Genomic DNA, 18,208 nt, shown 5'->3' on the forward strand with positions numbered 1-18,208 from the left:
ACAGGAGAGGTTCCGTATCTCAAATGTGTGGATCATCCCAGCATCCCCAGAGGGAGAGAAGGAGGCTCAGGTACAGGTAATATTGTTTAGAGGGTGGAGGGTGGGCAAGAGGAGAGGGAGGCCCTCCCACGGCTCCATTGTTGGGGAGCAGAGGTTTGGGGAGAGAGAAGAGGAATATTGAAGCAGCGATGGCAGAGCCAGGGAGACCCTTCCCCTGGGAATCCAGGGTGAAAACGGTCATCGTGTCAGCGTCAGGAAAGAGGAGACTACCCCTCATCACAGACTGGGCTCTGCCCTCCCTTCCAACCCCAGAATTCTGGGGGCCTAATGGGTTGAGAGTCTAGTACGCAAGATTCATCATTTCTTGGTTTCACAGAGTTTGAATATCCAAGATGCCAGTCTTGGAAGATGCCAAAATTGGAAGGCTCTGGGGCTCTAGAATTCTTGGATTTCTGGGGTCTGAGTTCCCATTCACCAACACTTGTAATTTGCTTGTTGGTTGATCCTATTCAAAAGGATCATCCAGACAAAAGGTGACAGAGAATGACAAGGTTTGCTTGACTCCCTTTTTGCAATTTATCTGGGACTAGGATTAAAGGAAAGGAGAAGAATTACCCATGGTATGATTTAGGACTATGCTGTTGGGGGTGACATGGGAAGTGACTTTGGGCCTGTGCTGCTGGGGGTGACATGGGGTGTGACTTCAGGCCTGTGCTGTTGGGGGTGACGTGGGGTGTGACTTCAGGCCTGTGCTGTTGGGGGTGACATGGTGAAGCAGTGGCTTCAGGGCTTTGCATTTGGTGATGATATGCTGATGGAGTGTGACATCAGGCCTGTGCTGCTGGGGTGACATGCTGGTCCGGTGACATCAGGTCTGTGCTGTCTGGAGAGAAGGCATCTGTAGCATGATGGGGGCACCTCTGGGAATGGCTGCCCTGACCCTCATGGAGCTCCCTTGGGGCTGCCTTGCTGCTCACTTAGGCTGAGGATGGCTGGCCTCACCCCCGCTCACAGGAACCCGCAGGGTGACCCTGAGATGGATCCATGATTCACAGTTCTGCGAATGATGAGAACATGTTTTCCTGCCTCCCGCCCTACCCCAGAGCTGAACTTTATGTCTCAGGGAGGCTCAGAAAGGAGAAGGAACAGTCTTGGGTCTGACACCCCCATCTCATCCCTCACCCCCATGGCAATTCCATTTGCCAGAGGTGGGGCCCCAGCATTCAGGGGTTGTGGGGAGTTCAGTGGCCTGGAGTTAGGGGCTAAGACAGGTGTTCAGTGCATTGGCCCAACAACCTGTGTGGTCATTGGCACCGTTCCCATTTCCCAGAGAAGAAAATCAAGGCTCAGCAGGATTAGGTAACGCGCAGATAGGTCCACAGTTGGGGTCTCTCCCATACCTCACCAGCCACAAACAGCAGGCCAAAGGATGCTCCACCCCATGCTTCCTGGGGGAGGGCCCTCCTCCCTCCCTGATGCAGTCGGGCAAGGGTCTGGGTACTGGGGAGACAGGGACTTCGTGAGCTACCCTTGGGTAATGACAGAGAGAGTGTGGAACACGGATGGGAGAATCTTTTCCCTAATCCAAAGGAATGATGCCTCAATGGTGAATTTGAGGTGCTAGGACAGCTTCCAATGGGGTGGAGGGATCTCCCCAGAGTCTCTGAGCACCATTGAGCTAGAGAACGTGTGGGCTGGACTGGTCCTAGCACCCAACCTATGGTACAGGTGGGGAAACTGGGATCAGCGATGGTTAAAAGGACTTGGCCTTTTGTCCCTGTCTTTTCTGCCTTTCAGTGGTGGAGATGGACGTCAGGGTGTAGCTAAGCGGTGGCTGGGTGGTGAGGATGAGGCCTGGCAGTTCCCCGTGCCCCCACAGCTCCCCTCTCTCTGTCCAGGCCTCCCTTGCCACATGGGGGTGGAAGTGCTCAGTGGAATCTGGCGTCAGGGTTTGCATGGATCTCTAGATGCGCTCCCTTCCTTGTCTGTGAAATAAGGGGTTCAGGCCAGCCCCAACCTTTGATTACTTACCCATCAGGGAGATGCTGTTTCCCATACAAGTTGCGTTTATTAATTCCTGGCCAAAGGCCATTCCAAGTCAGGCTGGTGAGGCAGAAAGTGCTTTAGTGTCGAAACCAGACAGGCCAAGGCTCAGCACCTGTCTCCTCTGCTTCCTACCTGGGCGAGGACTTAGATCTCCCAGCCTCAGGTAACTCATCTGAAAAAAGGTCGTGAAAGAGACCCCCGCCCTGGGAAGACTAAGTGAGACAGTGCATGGAGAACACTGCACACGTGGGCGTGGGTCAAGTGCAGCGACCCTGCGTTCCTCACCGGCCGTCACTCCGCTCTGGGCAGGCACAAGCTGAGGGGTTTACGGTGCTGGCTCTTTCAGCCTCAACAACCCAGCGAGGAATCACGTGCCTGTACAGACTTCATAGACCAGTGAGACACCCAAGACAGAGACACGAAGTAATTTGCACAAAGTCACCCAGCTTGTTGAGCCAGACCTAAGGCCAGGCAGCCTGATCCGGAGTGCACGTGGGTGCACAGATGCATGTCTGTGTGCGTGCGTCCATGCATGTCTGTGCACGTGTGTGTGCATGTGTGTGTGGTCCACGTGTGCGATTCTTCCCTCTGGGCCTCTAGTGGCCCATGCCAGCTGGTGACTCCCTCAGCCATCCCCAGCCAACCCACCGGCATCTGGATGGGGGGATGGATGGTTTCTGTGGCTGTCCCACCAGCTGCAGAGTGGCCTGGGAAGTCCCAGCCCTTTCTTCTCAGACTTTCATTAAGGGTCCAGGATCCCCAGGGGCAGACTCTTGTCCCCTCCCCGCAGACTCCTCCTGTGCGAATGACTGTGGAAGGGAAGGCAGAGGTGGTACCTGCGAACCATCTGCACTGGGACACCGTGCCCTCTAGTTATGATCATGGGCGATAGTGATCATCCCATGTAGATGCTGAGAAATTCTTAGAATGAGCGATGTTGGAAATCTGCTTGTGTGGGTGGCAAAGACATGAGAGGTCTAGGGAAGAGCAGATTTTCAGACAAGGCACTTTAGGGAGGGGGAGGTGCAGTCCTTTGGCCCAGAATGCCCATTGATGGAGAGGGTGTGTCAGGGGAGAGGGTATCTTAACCCTCAAGTGCCAGCGTAGTGATGAGGAAAGGCTGGCCTGGGCCTCCCACGGGCTGAGCATCCTTAGGCACCTCACCTGACTCCTCTGAGCCCGTGGTGCCTCCTTCACCCCGACCTACCTGCTGTCTACCTAGCTTCTCCTGGTGCCCACTTGAGCCCAGCTGAGGCCTCATGCCCTTGAGAGGCCTGAGGGTGGTAGAAGGACTTGGCCTGTGAGATCTGACCACGGCTGCTCCGTTTCGCAGAAGCCACTCTCACGGGCTGCCACCAAAGCACAGGCTTCCCCCTTTCTGGGAACCTGCCTCCTGCCAGCTTCCTCTCCTGTGACATCATTTCTCTTGTGATCCGCCCCACCATTTCCACTCACTCCCAGCCAGTGGGGACAGGCAGAATCATGGGTTCCCTAGGCCAGCTGAAGCCACCCCCGACCTGGCCTGGCCTGGCTATTGGGTGGCCCTTGTGTTCTCTGGAGCCCTGGTGGCCAGTACAGCCGGCAGCCACAGACGCTCAGTGAGAATTTCAGTGTGGCTGACCTGAGCTGGGCTGGCCATGCAGGAGAGCGCCCGCTACTTCCTCCATGAGCTCACAACCTGACGTCAGCAGGTGCTTCAAAGAAGTCATTTCCTATGCATGCCTTAAACCATGCCACAAGGGAGATATGATCACTCATTTTACAAATGTGAAAACTAGAGCTTGCTGAGGGTGACCCAAGGTCACACAGCTTGTTCCTGGGGCAAAGTCAGGCTGTCAGTTCAGCTCTGCAGCCCCAGGTCCAGAGCTCTGGCCATGCTGGGTGATGCTCTCCTCCCCTCTTCAGCACTTGCCTTCTGTGACCCTCCTTCCCCTTTAACCTGTTTGTAGGTAAGGGCATGGTGGTGTGCACTCATCCACCCATGCACCCTTCCTTCCTTCTTCCTTCTTGTGTTCTCCCCACCCTTCCATCCCTCCACCCATCCATGCATTTATCCCTCCAGGCAGTACTTCCTGACAGGTCCCTTCCTGACAGGGTACCTCCTGGATGAGGCAAGAAGGAAATATTCCCCATATTCAACGAGGTGAGGAAGCAAGGCAGGCCACACGGTGCAAAAATGTGCCTTCAGACACTCAGTACTTTGTAGCCGAGATGAATTGGCAGGCATCGCAGCAGTCAGGCTTCTGGTGCTTCTTGGAGAGGGCTAGAGAGGAGCACTTGATGGACAGGAGGCCCTGGAGAGCCAGAGAATGTGCACCCTCTCCCAGAAAGCTCTGCAGCAGAAACAGAAAACTCAGATGCGCCAAGGGGCCAGGCCAGGGCTAGAGCCTATGACGGGGGTAGTTTTCCAGGCTCTTTTCTTTCTTTCCTTCCTTCCTTCTTTCCTTCCTTCCTTCTTTCTTTTTTCTTTCTTTCTTTTCTTTTCTTTCTTTCCCTTTCTTTCTTTCTTTCCTTCCTTCTTTCTTTCCTTCTTTCTCTTCTTCTTCTTCCTCCTTCTCCTCCTCCTCCTTCTCCTCCTCCTTCTCCTTCTTCTCCTTTTCCCTTCTTCTCCTTTTCCCTTCTCCCTTCCTCTTCTTCTGTTTCTCCTCCTCCTCTTCTTTCTTCTTCTTTTTCTTCTTCCTCTTCTTCTCCTTCTCCTCCTCCTTCTCCTTTCTTCCTCTTCATCTTTCTTCCTCCTCCTCCTCCTTCTTCCTCCTCTTCCTCCTCTTCCTCTTCCTCTTCTCCTTCTCCTTCTAGAGGAGCAAGAATCTGGATTATTATGTGAAATTAGCTCGAGACTCAATGAAGCAATTTCTACACGCTGCATAAACACATTGTCTTTATGCTGAGTGACTCCCCCTGGGCCACTAGATTTCAGCCCCTGCCTTGAATTCCTCTCTGGTGCTTTCTAAGCAGAGGCTTGTCCTAGGGGTCCACCACCTCTACCCCTGCTCCAGGCCTCCAGAGTGAGAACCAAATGCCACCCAGGCAGACAGTTTCCCGGGTACGCGGTGAAGCCTTGGGGAAAGGTTGCTGCCAGCTACAGGCTGGTTCTAGGACTCTCCCGGGAGGTTAATAGAGAGAACTTCCTGTAGCAGGCACAGGTGCCTTTGCCTTACAGCCCCTGCCCAAGGCTTGGGTGACACTGCAGCCCTCCACGCAGTTGCTTCTAGGGTGAAACGTTCCACTCCCCTCCAACCCCGGCTTGGGTTCCTTCTCTGTCTCTCCACAATCTCCCTGTGACTGTGGGAGGGACACCCCAAGGCCCATGGGATGTGCTTGACTCCTCATTCCCCGGACCAGTCCTTTGCAACCCCTGGCTCCCTTGTCTACTTCCTGAGGTCCTTCTGTGAGGAAAACAATCCATGATAACTTTATAAACAGACATCAAAACCAGGGTTTCCTGGGTTTTACGAGGGCAAGAGGGCCGGGTTTGCTCAGGGGCGCCCCCTGGCGGTGCCTCATCCCCCACCGGCCCTGCTGGGCTGGGGGAACCACGGTGGGAGGCAGCGGCTCCCAACCTGCTCTGTCTCAGGACCCAGTTACTCTCTGCAAAATGACTGAGCACCCTAAAGAGTTGTTGCTTATACAGGTTATAGATCTATACCTGTAGCATTAGAAATTGGAACAAAATTTTAAAATGTTTATTAATTCCTTTAATGTAATTATCAGCCCATTACACATTTGAATATAAATAATATTCTATGCAAATTAGTTGCATTCTCCAAAAGTAAAAACATTTAGTGGCAAGAGTACTGTCCTTTTACATTTTTGTACATTTCTTTAACAACTGGCTTCACAGACCACAGGCGGGACCTTCGAATCTGCCTCCGAGTTCCATCAGTCCCGATGTCACACATCACGTAGTCTCTGGAAAACTCGTCTGTCACCTTATGAGAGAATGAGGGCAAAAAAGGCAAATGACATCTGAATGTTACTAAAAAAAATGACTTTTGGACCCCAGGGGGTCCCCTGACTGTGCTCTGAGAACTGCTGGTTGGTGTAAGGGTAAGATCGTGATCACTGTGGCCAGATAGACTTATGGGGGTGCCAGAGTCTAGGCCAAGTCTGTGGAGGACATGGGGGATGTAGGGGGCTCAGACCTCAGAGCTACTGGTGCAGTGGGAATCAGGATCCCTCCCGCCAAGCAAGCTAGGTGAGCTCTTCTGGGCCCTGAGGCCAGATTCTGACGACACCTTGGCTCCTGCGCTCATGAGCCTCATCTGTAAAATGGGATGAGAGCAATTCCTCCCTCCCTGGGCGGAGGTGCTGCTTGAAACTCAGAATCCCCATGCAACGAGGCCTTGTGATGCCATAGCTGATGAGGCTCAGCCCCAGCCACACACCTTGAGATGTTAAAACAGCCTCAAAGCTCATCTTCAGCTGTTCAGTGGCTGGTGAATTGATTAACTTATTGAACGGTTAAGTGCTTACCACGTTCTAGAAGTTCTGGGGAAGTGCCTGGCCCCTGGGAATCATGGCTGGCTCCCAGGGGTTTGGATTTGCTGTGGGGTATCTCCATCGGCCCTCAGGGGTATTCCTGATGCTCTCTGGATTTCCTTCTGCTTTCTCTGCCAGGGGCATTTTCAGCTCTCCCTGCAGATTTTCAGCCTGCGCCCTGTGTGTGTTTTCCCCATCTGCAAAGCGCTCTGATTTGCTCTGTGGCAGGCATTTCTATGAGCTGAGGAAGCTGTCCCCGTCTGTTCTGCAAGCGTGTCCCACCTGGGATGAAAAGGAACCCCCGGCGGCTGTGGAGGGAGGGTTCCACTGTTCTCGGGGAGTGGTTACACCCACTCTGTGAAGGCACGCCGCTGCCCACTTACTCTGGGGGACGAGGTGCGCCAGACTCTCTGCAGGAGGAGCCCCTGGACCTATGACCTAGAGATGGGAGGGCTCCTACCTGTTCTCTGGTAGGAGAGAAAGACTCAGCCTCTCTGGAGGTTCCCCCACCTGCTCTGTTTAAACAAGTGTATCTTCTTGGTGGTGTTGTGGCAGGGGAGCAGGGGCGGTGTTGTCCAGCAGGGATGTGAGGGTGCTCCCACAGCTGGGGGTGGTCCCACCCCGTGAGGCCATGCACGGAGAAGGTGCCGCCCATCAGCACTAAGTTACTGGTCATGGGAGAAGGACTGGTCCTTCCCTCAAACCCACAGTGTCACAAGGAGGCAGGAAGGATGGTGCCTAAACGGGGAGCACTGCTGCCCCCTCGTCCCACACCAACCTCAAGGCGAATAACCTTGCATATCTGTGGACAGTAGGCCAGTCAAGGGCTTTTGCCTCGACTGACACATTGAAGCCTTTTGTCAGATTCAAGGTCAACAGAAATAATTTTTCCTTCCCTCCCTCCCTCCCTCCCTTCCTCCCTCCCTCCCTTCCTTCCTTCCTCTCTCTCTCTCTCTCCCCCTCCCTCCCTCCCTCCTTTCTTTTTTAGATGTAGTTTCGTGCTCTTATTGCCCAGGCTGGAGTGCAATGGCACAATCTTGGCTCACCAAAACCTCCACCTCCTGGGTTCAAGTGATTTTCCTGCCTCAGCCTCCAGAGTAGCTAGGATTACAGGCATGCGCCACCACACCCGGCTAATTTTGTATTTTTAGTAGCGACGGGGTTTCTCCAAGTTGGTCAGGCTGGTCTCGAACTCCTGACCTCAGGTGATCCACCCACCTCGGCCTCTCAAAATGCTGGGATTACAGGTGTGAGCCACTGCTCCTGGCCAATTTTTCTTGTTTTATGAGGGAGGAAAGTGAGGCTCAAAGAAGGACCCTGACTTGCTAGAACCTCACAGTTCACAGGTCACTGTGACTAGAATTGAGTTTTATCTGGCAGGCAATGGGAAGCCATTGAAGAATTTTGAGCAGGGGAGTGATATAGCCAGGCTACTTTCTAGAAGATAACTCTGGGGGTGAACAGTCACCCAAGGGAGAAATCAGGGCAGAGGAGGCGCAGTGGGGGTGCAGCTCCCCCTGCCCCTCTGGCTGCCCTGTCCTTGCTGTGTGCATGGGACCCAGGAGACCAGCCAGTGCAGCCCTGAGTTGTGTCTGATTTCCCCCAGGCTGTGTGGCCTGCGCATCCTGCAGCCTTACGCCGAGAGGATCCCCGTGGTGGCCACGGCCGGCATCACCATCAATTTCACCTCCCAGATCTCCCTCACAGGGCCTGGTGTGCGGGTGCACTATGGCTTGTACAACCAGTCGGACCGTGAGTATGGGCAGCCGGGGGAACCCCCTGCAGTGACTCCCTGCCTCTTGGCCATCCCTGGAACCACCAAGGGGGCTGTAGGCAGCTGCTTATGAGGCCGAACAAAAGGAGAGAGGAGAGAGAGAGAGAGAGAGAGAGTGTTTGTGCTTGCACAAATTTATGCAGCTTTGTGTGTGCCCACGTGTGCAAGGCAGCCACACGGGTTTGCAAGAATACACACTCATACATAGCCTGTGCATGTGTCTGGATATGTATGTGTGTTCTGTGCGTGTGTCTGGATATGTATGTCTGCTTGGAATGTGTACACGGGTGCCCAGGAACACATGGTGCCTGTCCATGTGTGTGTGAGTGAACAGGTGCATTCATGTCTTTGTGCGCCTTTGGGGCTATGCATGGCCTAACGGCGCCCTCCCTGCCTCCACGGTCCCCTGTGGTTTCGCAGCCTGCCCTGGAGAGTTCCTCTGCTCTGTGAACGGACTCTGCGTCCCTGCCTGTGATGGGGTCAAGGACTGCCCCAACGGCCTGGATGAGAGAAACTGCGGTGAGCAACCCGCCCGCGCATCCCTCCTCTCCCCGCCAATCCCTCCTCCCTCCTCACCTTCCCTGCTCTGAGCTGAGTGGAGACCCCACTCCTACATGTAGCTTCCATTATCAACACCCAGGAAGTGGGGTTCTCTCACTGTGCGGGGGTGGCAAGATGACACCACCTCGTGGGACAGTGGCAGGGACAAGTGGGGAGCCAGGTCTCCTGACTTCCAGCTCAGGGCTATCACCCCCACCCCTGTCCCAGCCAGCCTTCCAAGAAGGAACAGAATGGGTGAGGGAGATGTCCCCCTCCTCTGCCCTGTCAAAGGTTTAAATATGTGGGAAGAGGGAAGCAAGATGTTCATGGCCGGGGGGATGATCCTGCCACGGTGCTGGGGGAGGTGCCTGATATTCGGAAACTGAACATCTGGCTTCAAGTTCTGGCTCAGCCAAGTGACCTTGGACAAGTCACCTCATCTGTTTCCACCAATGAAATGGGGTATCTCACAGGGTTGCTGTGAAACTTTGGGTGTAAAGTAGCAGAGAAAGAGGCCGGGCGCAGTGGCTCACGCCTGTAATCCCAGCACTTTGGGAGGCCAAGTAGAGCGGATCAACTGAGGTCAGGAGTTCAAGATCAGCCTGGTCAACATGGTGAAACCCTATCTCTACAAAAAGTACAATAATTAGCTGGGTGTAGTGGCAGGAGCCTGCAATCCCAGCTACTTGGGAGTCTGAGGCAGGAGAATCGCTTGAACCTGGGAGGTTGCAGTGAGATTGTGCCATTGCACTCCAGCCTTCATGACAAGAGTGAGATTCCGTCTCAAAAAAATAATAATAATAATAAAATAAAATTAAATTAAATTAAAATAAAGTAGCAGCGAGAGATTTGTGATCGGTAATGTGCAATACAGCACACCTTCTACAGGCATCGCCAAGCCCCAGCTGGCTCCTCTGGCTTCCTCCCACCTGTCCCCTCTCTGTATCTCCACACAGTTTGCAGAGCCACATTCCAGTGCCAAGAGGACAGCACGTGCATCTCACTGCTTAAGGTCTGTGACGGGCAGCCTGACTGTCTCAACGGCAGCGATGAAGAGCGGTGCCAGGAAGGTAGGGCAGGGCCTGGCTGAGTGTCTGGAGGGACACCAAAGGCAGTCTAGGCCTGCTACATGCTTCAGCAAAGGTTTCTAGCTTCTTGTCCCAACACCCACCAACTCCTCTGTATTTACACCTGTATATCTATCCATCCATCCATCCATCCATTCATCTATCTTCTGGTCTCCAATCACCCTGTCTGTCCATCGATTCATACAGCTACCCATTTATCCATGCATCTACTGACCTTTGCAACCACTGATCTTCCTATCATCAAACTGTCAATCTACCCACTTATTAGTTTGGCTGACTACCTGCCTGTAATGGCCACTGTTCCATCCATCTGTCCATCCATCCATCCATCATCCATCCATCATCCATCCATCATCCATTCATCCATCCATCCACCCATGCATCATCCATCCATCCATCCATCCATCCATCATCCATCCATCATCCATCCATCCACCCATCCATCATCCATCCATCCATTCATCCATCAATCTATCCATCATCCATCCATCCATCCATCCATCCATCCATCCATCCATCATCCATCCATCCATCCATCATCCATCCATCCATCATCCACCCATCCACCTACCCATCCACTGATCTCCCTAGCACCCTGTCTATCCACTGGTCCTTACATCCACACATTTATCCAACCTTCTAGCTGTCTGTCAGTCTCCCTAATGGACCACCACTCCACCCATTGGCTTTTCTGCTCAATCTTCTGTCTGGGTCTATTTATCCATCCATCCATCTACCCACCCAACTGACCAACTGACCATCACTTGCAGACTATCCAGCAATAGGCAAGGTGCAGTGAGGAAGTGGGAATAAAACAGCAGAGATGCGGCCCCTGCCTTCCAAGGCTTATCTGTTAGGACGATACGATGAGTGACTCTCCTGCCGTGTAGGCAGATTGTGGGGCAGGGAGGAGGTCAGACATGGAAAGCTTCCTGGAGGAGGTAGGCGTTTGGCCCTTGGTGAGAGCTAAAACTTAAACGGGCAGGAGGAAAGGAGAGCGGCAAAGACCAAGTGGTGGAGTGGAAAGTTCTTTACAGTGAAGAGCAGGGAGGAAAAGGTGGCAACCGGGCAGGGCCAGAGCCTGGGAGACTGCCAGGCTAGGTGGGGACTCTGGTCTGAAAGTGGAGGCATAGTTCTGCTTTGAAGTTCCACACCAGAGGGGGAGGCATGATCTTGTGGTCAGGAGCTCCGGTCTGAGAATGGAGACACTGCTTTGCACTCAACAGACCAGTGTCAGTGGAGGGGCTGGGGTGCGGGGGACATGGTCTGCTTTTAGGAAACCCTAAAGGAGACTCAGGAAAAGACTCTCCGGTCACCTCCTGGATCTTCTGGCTCCATCGTTCCTGCACCCTACTTTGGAGCTCAGAGACCCACCTTCTGTGCCCTGTCCCCATCCCCTCTGTCCCAGGGGTGCCCTGCGGGACATTCACCTTCCAGTGTGAGGACCAGAGCTGCGTGAAGAAGCCCAACCCACAGTGTGATGGGCGGCCCGACTGCAGGGACGGCTCAGACGAGCAGCACTGTGGTGAGCCCTGCCCGGCTGCCTGGGGCCCTGGAGCTTGGGAGGGAGGGGGGTGCCCACAGCAGGACGCTGGAGGGAAATCTCACCCCTGTTCCCTGGTCTCTCTCTATCCCACCCTCTGCCCCCTCACACCTGGGTCTTTATGATCTCTCCCCCTCCATTGTTCTCCTGTTCTCTGTCTCTCCATCTCTTTCCTTTGCCCTTCCTCTCTGTTTGTCTGCTTCTCCCCTTCCCCTCCTCCTCTGTCCACCCCACCACCTGCCCCCCATCCCCAGACTGTGGCCTCCAGGGCCCCTCCAGTCGCATTGTTGGTGGGGCCGTGTCCTCCGAGGGTGAGTGGCCATGGCAGGCCAGCCTCCAGGTTCGGGGTCGACACATCTGTGGGGGCGCCCTCATCGCTGACCGCTGGGTGATAACAGCTGCCCATTGCTTCCAGGAGGACAGGTAAGGGGGAGGGTGTGGGGGCCTAGGCCATAAGAGGCAAGGGCAGGGAAGGCTGGGTGGGCGGTGCACTGTGTCTGAGCTCTTTGCAGATAGAGGGAAGGGTGGTGAACCCCTCAGACAGGCTACTGTGATGTGGGTTCTAGTTCTGGCTCCACCAGGACCTACTGGGTCCCTGGACACACTGTTCTACCTCTCTGCCATCTACTTTCGGTATCTTGCTTTAAGTTGGGCCAGTGATTCATTCATTCATCTCATTCACTCATTCAGCAACACTTGTTGTGCTCTTACTATGTGCCAAGGGCTATGGTAGATGCTGGGGATACAGTAAAGGACAGAACTGCCCTACCTGGTCATAAGCTATGACACTCCCCCAGGTGTGACATGAAGTAGCAGGGAGCCCCCAGGGGACATCTCATCAGGCCTCATGGCCATCTTTCCCATCTGCTTGGTGGGCTGAAACCTCCCCCAATCCACCCGCAGACAGATCTGGGCTCCAGATCCTGCCCCCAGAACCTGCACAGGGATCCTCTTTTGTATCCTCTCTGGGGCACAGGTTGCTCTGACCACCTAGCTCTCTTTAACCCCATCCCAGGCTCCGCACTGCCCTCAGGTAGAGAGACCCGAAGGCTGCCCGCCTGCCACGCAGGCAGCTGACTGCGGCAGTCCAATTCCTCCACGGTCAACGCCCACCCCCTCCCCACCAGGACCCACCAACCTCGGGGAACTCAGAGCAGCCTGGGTCCGTAAAGTGCTAAGGAAAAAAGAAATTTGTGTCGAGGGCCTGGCCCTGTGCTACATTTTTTAGATATACGGTCTTACTGGATTCTCTCAAGAACAGTCGAGTAGAAAATGCCGTTCCCATTTTGCAGATGAGGTGGCAGAGGCTTAGAGAGGCACACACATGTCTAGGGAGGGATAAAGCTGGGGCCTGGAACCCAGGCAGGCCGAGGGGGTGAAGGCTGAAAGCTGTACCACCAGCTAGGCGGCCTTCAGGGAGGGAAGGGAGGGCTGGGTGTGGAGGGCACTGTCCCAGGCGGCAGTTGGCTATCCTGAGGGTCCCTGGATGGGGAGAGGCAGCTTCCCCCCACCCCACCCCACCCCACCCCACCCCACCCCAGCATGGCCTCCCCGGCGCTGTGGACGGTGTTCCTGGGCAAGGTGTGGCAGAACTCGCGCTGGCCTGGAGAGGTGTCCTTCAAGGTGAGCCGCCTGCTCCTGCATCCGTATCACGAAGAGGACAGCCACGACTACGACGTGGCGCTGTTGCAGCTCGACCACCCGGTGGTGCGCTCGGCCGCCGTGCGTCCCGTCTGCCTGCCCGCGCGCTCCCACTTCTTCGAACCCGGCCTGCACTGCTGGATCACTGGCTGGGGCGCCCTGCGCGAAGGCGGTAAGCGGCCGGCACGTACGGCGGGAGGCGGAGGGAGACCGTGCGGAGCCGCTTCGCCACACCCGGCCTGGAAAAGGGCGGGGCTGGGGGGTCCTGGGGCTCCACCCCACAGGCCCTTTACTCCTGGGATTCAAATTGGGCTGAATTTTACGGTACAAAACCACCCTTTAATGCGGCCCATAGGCCCCCGCCCCTGCCCTCCTAGCTCTTCCCTTCATTCTGGAAGGGCATTATGTGTGGGGCAAAGGGGAGGTCTGGGGGGCCACTGCCCACGTGCAAGCTCCACGTGGTCTGCAAGGGCGGAGGCTCTTAATTATTAGCACTTTCCACATCCAGGCTGAATTTTAGGGGAACATGACTTCACGTAATCCATCCAATAGCCCTGGGGCGGATGCTGTGGCCCCATTTTATGGATGGAGAAACCAAGGCTCCACACACAGCCAGAGAGGACTGGAGCAGAGATTAGAACCCAGGACTGGCTGCCTCCAGAGCCCCCGCTCTTCCTGCTACTGCTCTCAGAAACAGGGTCTCTCCCCTTTCTACCTTCACTAACCAGAGCTGGCTGTCCCTGGCGGCCACCGTACAGTTTTGGGGACACAGACCCAGCTGGCAAACCTACAGACATGCCCTGCAGCCTTAGTGTTGGTGGCTTCACAAATGTGTACAGTGACTTACAATCTGGAGGCAGGCAGGGCTGCAGAGATATTTTAAGGATGGGAAAACTGAGGCTCAGAGGAACAGTGACTTACCCAAGGGGATGGCAGAGGTCATGGCAAAGCAAAGGCTGGTTCATTCACTATTCCTTCACTCATTCAGTCACTCAATGACACTTTCTGAGCACCAGCTATGTACCAGGTATGGGGTTAAGGGAAGGGTACATCAGGATGGAGAGAGAACATTCTCGGGGGAGACAGACAGTGATAAGAGCTGGCATGGATGGGGAGGTGTAGGGACAGTGGAGACACAGAGGAGGCTCCTGCCTAGGTAGGGTCAAGGGAGGCTTCTAGGGGAGGGTTGTTTAAGCTGAGGCCTGGAAGATGAGTTGGCAACATCCAGACAAAGGGAAAAGACATTCAGGTGAAGACACAGGTGCCAAGGCAGGAAGACCTGAGAACATCCGCAGCCTGCCAGAGGGGCCAAGGTGGGGGGCAGGTGTGCCTGGGCAAGGAGCAGCCAGTGTAAGGATCTTGGGCCAGGAGTTCTCCCTCCTACCTGCACCTTAGAACCATGCGTGGTTCAAGAAAAACCCTTGTATCAAGGCTTCCCAGGGGACTGTGATATGCTGCCCTCCTGGAGAAGCACTGGGGTGGACTGCAGAGTTGGGGCTCTGCAGAGTTGTAAGGAAACGGTGAAGGGGTCAGATGTGGGCTTTGGAAACATCCCCAGGTGCTATAACATAGCAGCGAAGAGCCAGCCAGAGCCCAGAGGTGCCTGAACAGACAGAGGTGGGGGACAAGACGCTGGAGTAAGACACTCATCCACACGGGCTTCTTTTTTTTTTGAGATGGAGTTTCACTCTTGTTGCCCAGGCTGGAGTGCAATGGTATGATCTTGGCTCACTACAACCTCTGCCTCCTGGGTTCAAGCGATTCTCCTGCCTCAACCTCCTGAGTAACTGGGATTACAGGCATGCACCACCACACACAGCTAATTTTGTATTTTTAGTAGAGACAGGGTTTCTCCATGTTGGTCAGGCTGGTCTTGAACTCTTGACCTCTGGTGATCTGTCCGCCTTGGCCACCCAAAGTGCTGGGATTACAGGCGTGAGCCACTTCGCCTGGCTCTCCACATGGGCTTTGGTCAGGGGCTCTGTCTCCATGAACCCCACAGAGAAAGAGCTAGAATAAAGTGACAGGGAGGCAGAGGGGAAGGTGCAACCCCAGCAGAGGTAAGGGTGGGCAGAGCAGGAGAGAAGCAGGCTCCTGAGATGCAAAGGAGCGTTAGGGAGAACAGGTGCTCCAGGTTCCTTAGATCTCACTTCTGCCCTTGACCACGGACAGGCCCCACCAGCAATGCTCTGCAGAAAGTGGACGTGCAGTTGATCCCACAGGATCTGTGCAGCGAGGCCTATCGCTACCAGGTGACGCCACGCATGCTGTGTGCCGGCTACCGCAAGGGCAAGAAGGATGCCTGCCAGGTGAGTACCCCCAGTGTGGGAGGGAGAAAGCAGAAAGGATGCTGCTCACATCATCAGGGTCTGGCCCTATGCTCACATCAGCCTGCTGAAGCCTCCCATCCTCCCAGAAAGGTGGCGATGGCCGCCCTCACTTTACAGAAGAGGAGACTGGGGGTTGGAAGGGTTGAGGAGCTTGCCCAAGGTTGCAGAGCCATGGATCAGAAGAGATGCTGTGACGGGCAGGTGTTAGGCTCAAACCCAGTTCTGCTCCTTGCCCATCACAAGGCACTAGGCCCAGGGTCCCACAGTGAGGTGGATGCAAGGAAGAAGAAAGGCGTGTCAGCCACAGAAGGGCGGCGGAGGCAGAGTGGGGGTGTGGGGACACAGCCACAGTTCCAGGAGGGCCCAGGCTGGCTGGAGGACAAAGAGGGTTGGCTTGGACTCTCTCCATTTAGCAGGCGAGGAAAAAGCAGAGCTTTAAGACTGAACGTGAGTCTCTGGCACCCAGTCAATTCCCAACAGTCAGGACTTAATCCCCATGGCCCCTCGCCTGGAAAGGGGGTGCCCTTACCCTGCTTCAGTCCTTTCTCCTTTCCCCCTTTCAGGGTGACTCGGGTGGTCCGCTGGTATGCAAGGCACTCAGTGGCCGCTGGTTCCTGGCAGGGCTGGTCAGCTGGGGCCTGGGCTGTGGCCGGCCTAACTACTTCGGCGTCTACACCCGCATCACAGGTGTGATCGGCTGGATCCAGCAAGTGGTGACCTGAGGAACTGCCCCCCTGCAGAGCAGGTCCCACCTCTTGGACTCAGAGAGCCCAGGGCAATTGCCAAGCAGGGGGACAAGTATTCTGGGGGGAGGGGGGCGCGAGCAGGCCCTGTGGTGGCAGGAGGTGGCATCTTGTCTTGTCCCTGATGTCTGCTCCAGTGATGGCAGGAGGATGGAGGAGTGCCAGCAGCTGGGGGTCAAGACGTCCCCTGGGGACCCAGGCCCACACCCAGCCCTTCTGCCTCCCGATTCTCTCTCCTCCGTCCCCTTCCTCCACTGCTGCCTATTGCAAGGAAGTGGCTCAGCAGCAAGAATGCTGGCTCTACGTCCCCAGGAGTGTCTGAGCTGTGCCCCGCTCTGTACAGAGGCTGCTTGGGCAGCCTTGCCTCCAGAGAGCAGATGCCAGCTTCGGAAGCCCCTGGTCTAACTTGGGATCTGGGAATGGAAGGTGCCCCCATAGGAGGGGACCCTCACAGCCCTGGGGACTGCCAGGTGGGCCGGCTGCCACCGTAAGCCAAAAAAGGTGGGGAAGCTCTGACTCCAAGGTCCTTGCCCCACCCCTGCCTGCCACCTGGCCCCTCACAGCCCAGACCCTCACCGGCAGGTGAGCTCAGCTGCCCTTTGGAATAAAGCTGCCTGATCCAAGCCCCTCTGCTGGAGTTTGAATGGGGACCCGGGCACCAGCCTCACGCCCTTGACTGAAGCAGTCCCTGCTTCCAGCTCAGCCTGATTGACAAGTGTCCAGAAGGCCAAGGTGGGCTCAGTGGCAGCAGGCGTGGCCACTGAGGGCCACTGAGGGCTGGGACCTCTGGGGCAGCTGCCCAGGTCCTAGGAGAAATGCTGGGAAGGCAATCGTTTGGGGACCCTCAGGTCACAGGGAGGGATGTGAGGAGCAATGGTGTCCTTTTGGAACCTTAAAGGAAACAGGCTCAGAGAGGCGGTTAAGACATCCTCATGGTGGCACTGGGGGTTAGGAGTGGAGGTGGCATAGACTCCGGTCTCCCAGTTCCCCGTCTGCCATGGCCCCCTCCAGCGCGACACTCATTCCCTTTGAATTTTTTGAATCATTGAGTAGGCACTGTGCTGGGGCCACAGGGGTGAAGGACCTGGCTCCTGACCCCAGAAGCAATGGGGATGATCCAGTGGGAAGGGGATGGAGGGGAGCGCAGACCGGGCAAGTCAAGGCAAGCTGCCTGGAGGCTGTGAGACTTGAGCTGGGGTTCAGAGGTAGTCAAGGTGGGAATATCCGGGAGGGATATTCCAGGCAGGGGAAGAGCATGTGCAAAGGCACAGAGTCCCGGAAGAATGAGACACACTAGGACCCAGCAAGCCGAGTGAGTGTTACAACAGAGCTTGAGAGGGGAAGGACTGAAGAATTCAGAGGGGCAAACCGAGGCGGGATAGCAGAGCCTGGAGTTGAGCCAAGGATTTGACCCTGCAAGTTCTGTGGAGCCATGGTAGGCTCTATAGCATAGGGGTGACATGAGTGGACTCACATTTTGGAACCAGCCTTGGCACCAGTGTGCAGGGAGTGGCAGGCAGGGAGGCTGGGTAGGCCACTGCAGGATTCCGGGAAGGAGAGGATGGGCCGGGACTGAGCGGCGCCACGGGATGGACTGGAGGATGATTTCGGACCCCTGAGGGCAGTTGTGACGGAGCCGGGGGACCCGCTGGAGGTGAGGGTGGGTGCTCAAGTGTGGACAACTCTTTCTGGAAGCCTAACTGGGAGCGGAAGGGACAGAGGGCGCTTCAGAGGGGCCCTAGACTGAAGAGGGGTTTTTCCAGCATGGGCGCTGCTGCCAGGTCTGTGGGTGAATGAGGCAGAAGGGGAACCAGGGACGGGAAGCACCCACCTGGGTCCTGCCAGGAGGAGCCGGGGCAGCTGGGCGAGCAGGGGGCGTCTCCAGAGCAGGTGGGCAGAACATATGCAGAATCCCTTGGGTGATCTGGAATCACCGTGGGCCCTACCCCAGTCGTCGTCGGAATCCTGGAGGGGTGGGGGATGTCATCTGTTCTCCTAACAAGCCTCCTGGCGACTCTTTTGCA

The 18,208-nt window shown here is 55.7% G+C and overlaps 3 protein-coding genes across 4 annotated transcripts in view; 2 read left to right on the forward strand and 1 right to left on the reverse strand.

Moving 5' to 3' along the window:
- Window positions 1–16,807, forward strand: part of TMPRSS6 (transmembrane serine protease 6) — a 39,230-nt gene extending 22,423 nt beyond the window's left edge. For both annotated transcript variants that reach the window (XM_050806193.1, XM_050806191.1), the window contains 8 exons: window positions 8,132–8,277; window positions 8,720–8,818; window positions 9,796–9,909; window positions 11,336–11,452; window positions 11,725–11,893; window positions 13,012–13,283; window positions 15,284–15,420; window positions 16,005–16,807. In XM_050806193.1, the coding sequence (XP_050662150.1) occupies window positions 8,132–8,277; window positions 8,720–8,818; window positions 9,796–9,909; window positions 11,336–11,452; window positions 11,725–11,893; window positions 13,012–13,283; window positions 15,284–15,420; window positions 16,005–16,163 (1,213 nt within the window). In that variant the 3' untranslated portion in view covers window positions 16,164–16,807. The remainder of the gene's footprint in view (window positions 1–8,131; window positions 8,278–8,719; window positions 8,819–9,795; window positions 9,910–11,335; window positions 11,453–11,724; window positions 11,894–13,011; window positions 13,284–15,283; window positions 15,421–16,004) is intronic.
- Window positions 1–18,208, reverse strand: part of CYTH4 (cytohesin 4) — a 285,576-nt gene that overhangs the window by 232,643 nt on the left and 34,725 nt on the right. The gene's annotated exons all lie outside the window — the stretch shown is intronic.
- PVALB (parvalbumin) overlaps window positions 1–18,208 on the forward strand; it is a 307,642-nt gene that overhangs the window by 23,524 nt on the left and 265,910 nt on the right. The gene's annotated exons all lie outside the window — the stretch shown is intronic.

Source organism: Macaca thibetana, chromosome 10 (assembly GCF_024542745.1).
Source record: "Macaca thibetana thibetana isolate TM-01 chromosome 10, ASM2454274v1, whole genome shotgun sequence".
Lineage (NCBI taxonomy): Eukaryota > Metazoa > Chordata > Mammalia > Primates > Cercopithecidae > Macaca > Macaca thibetana.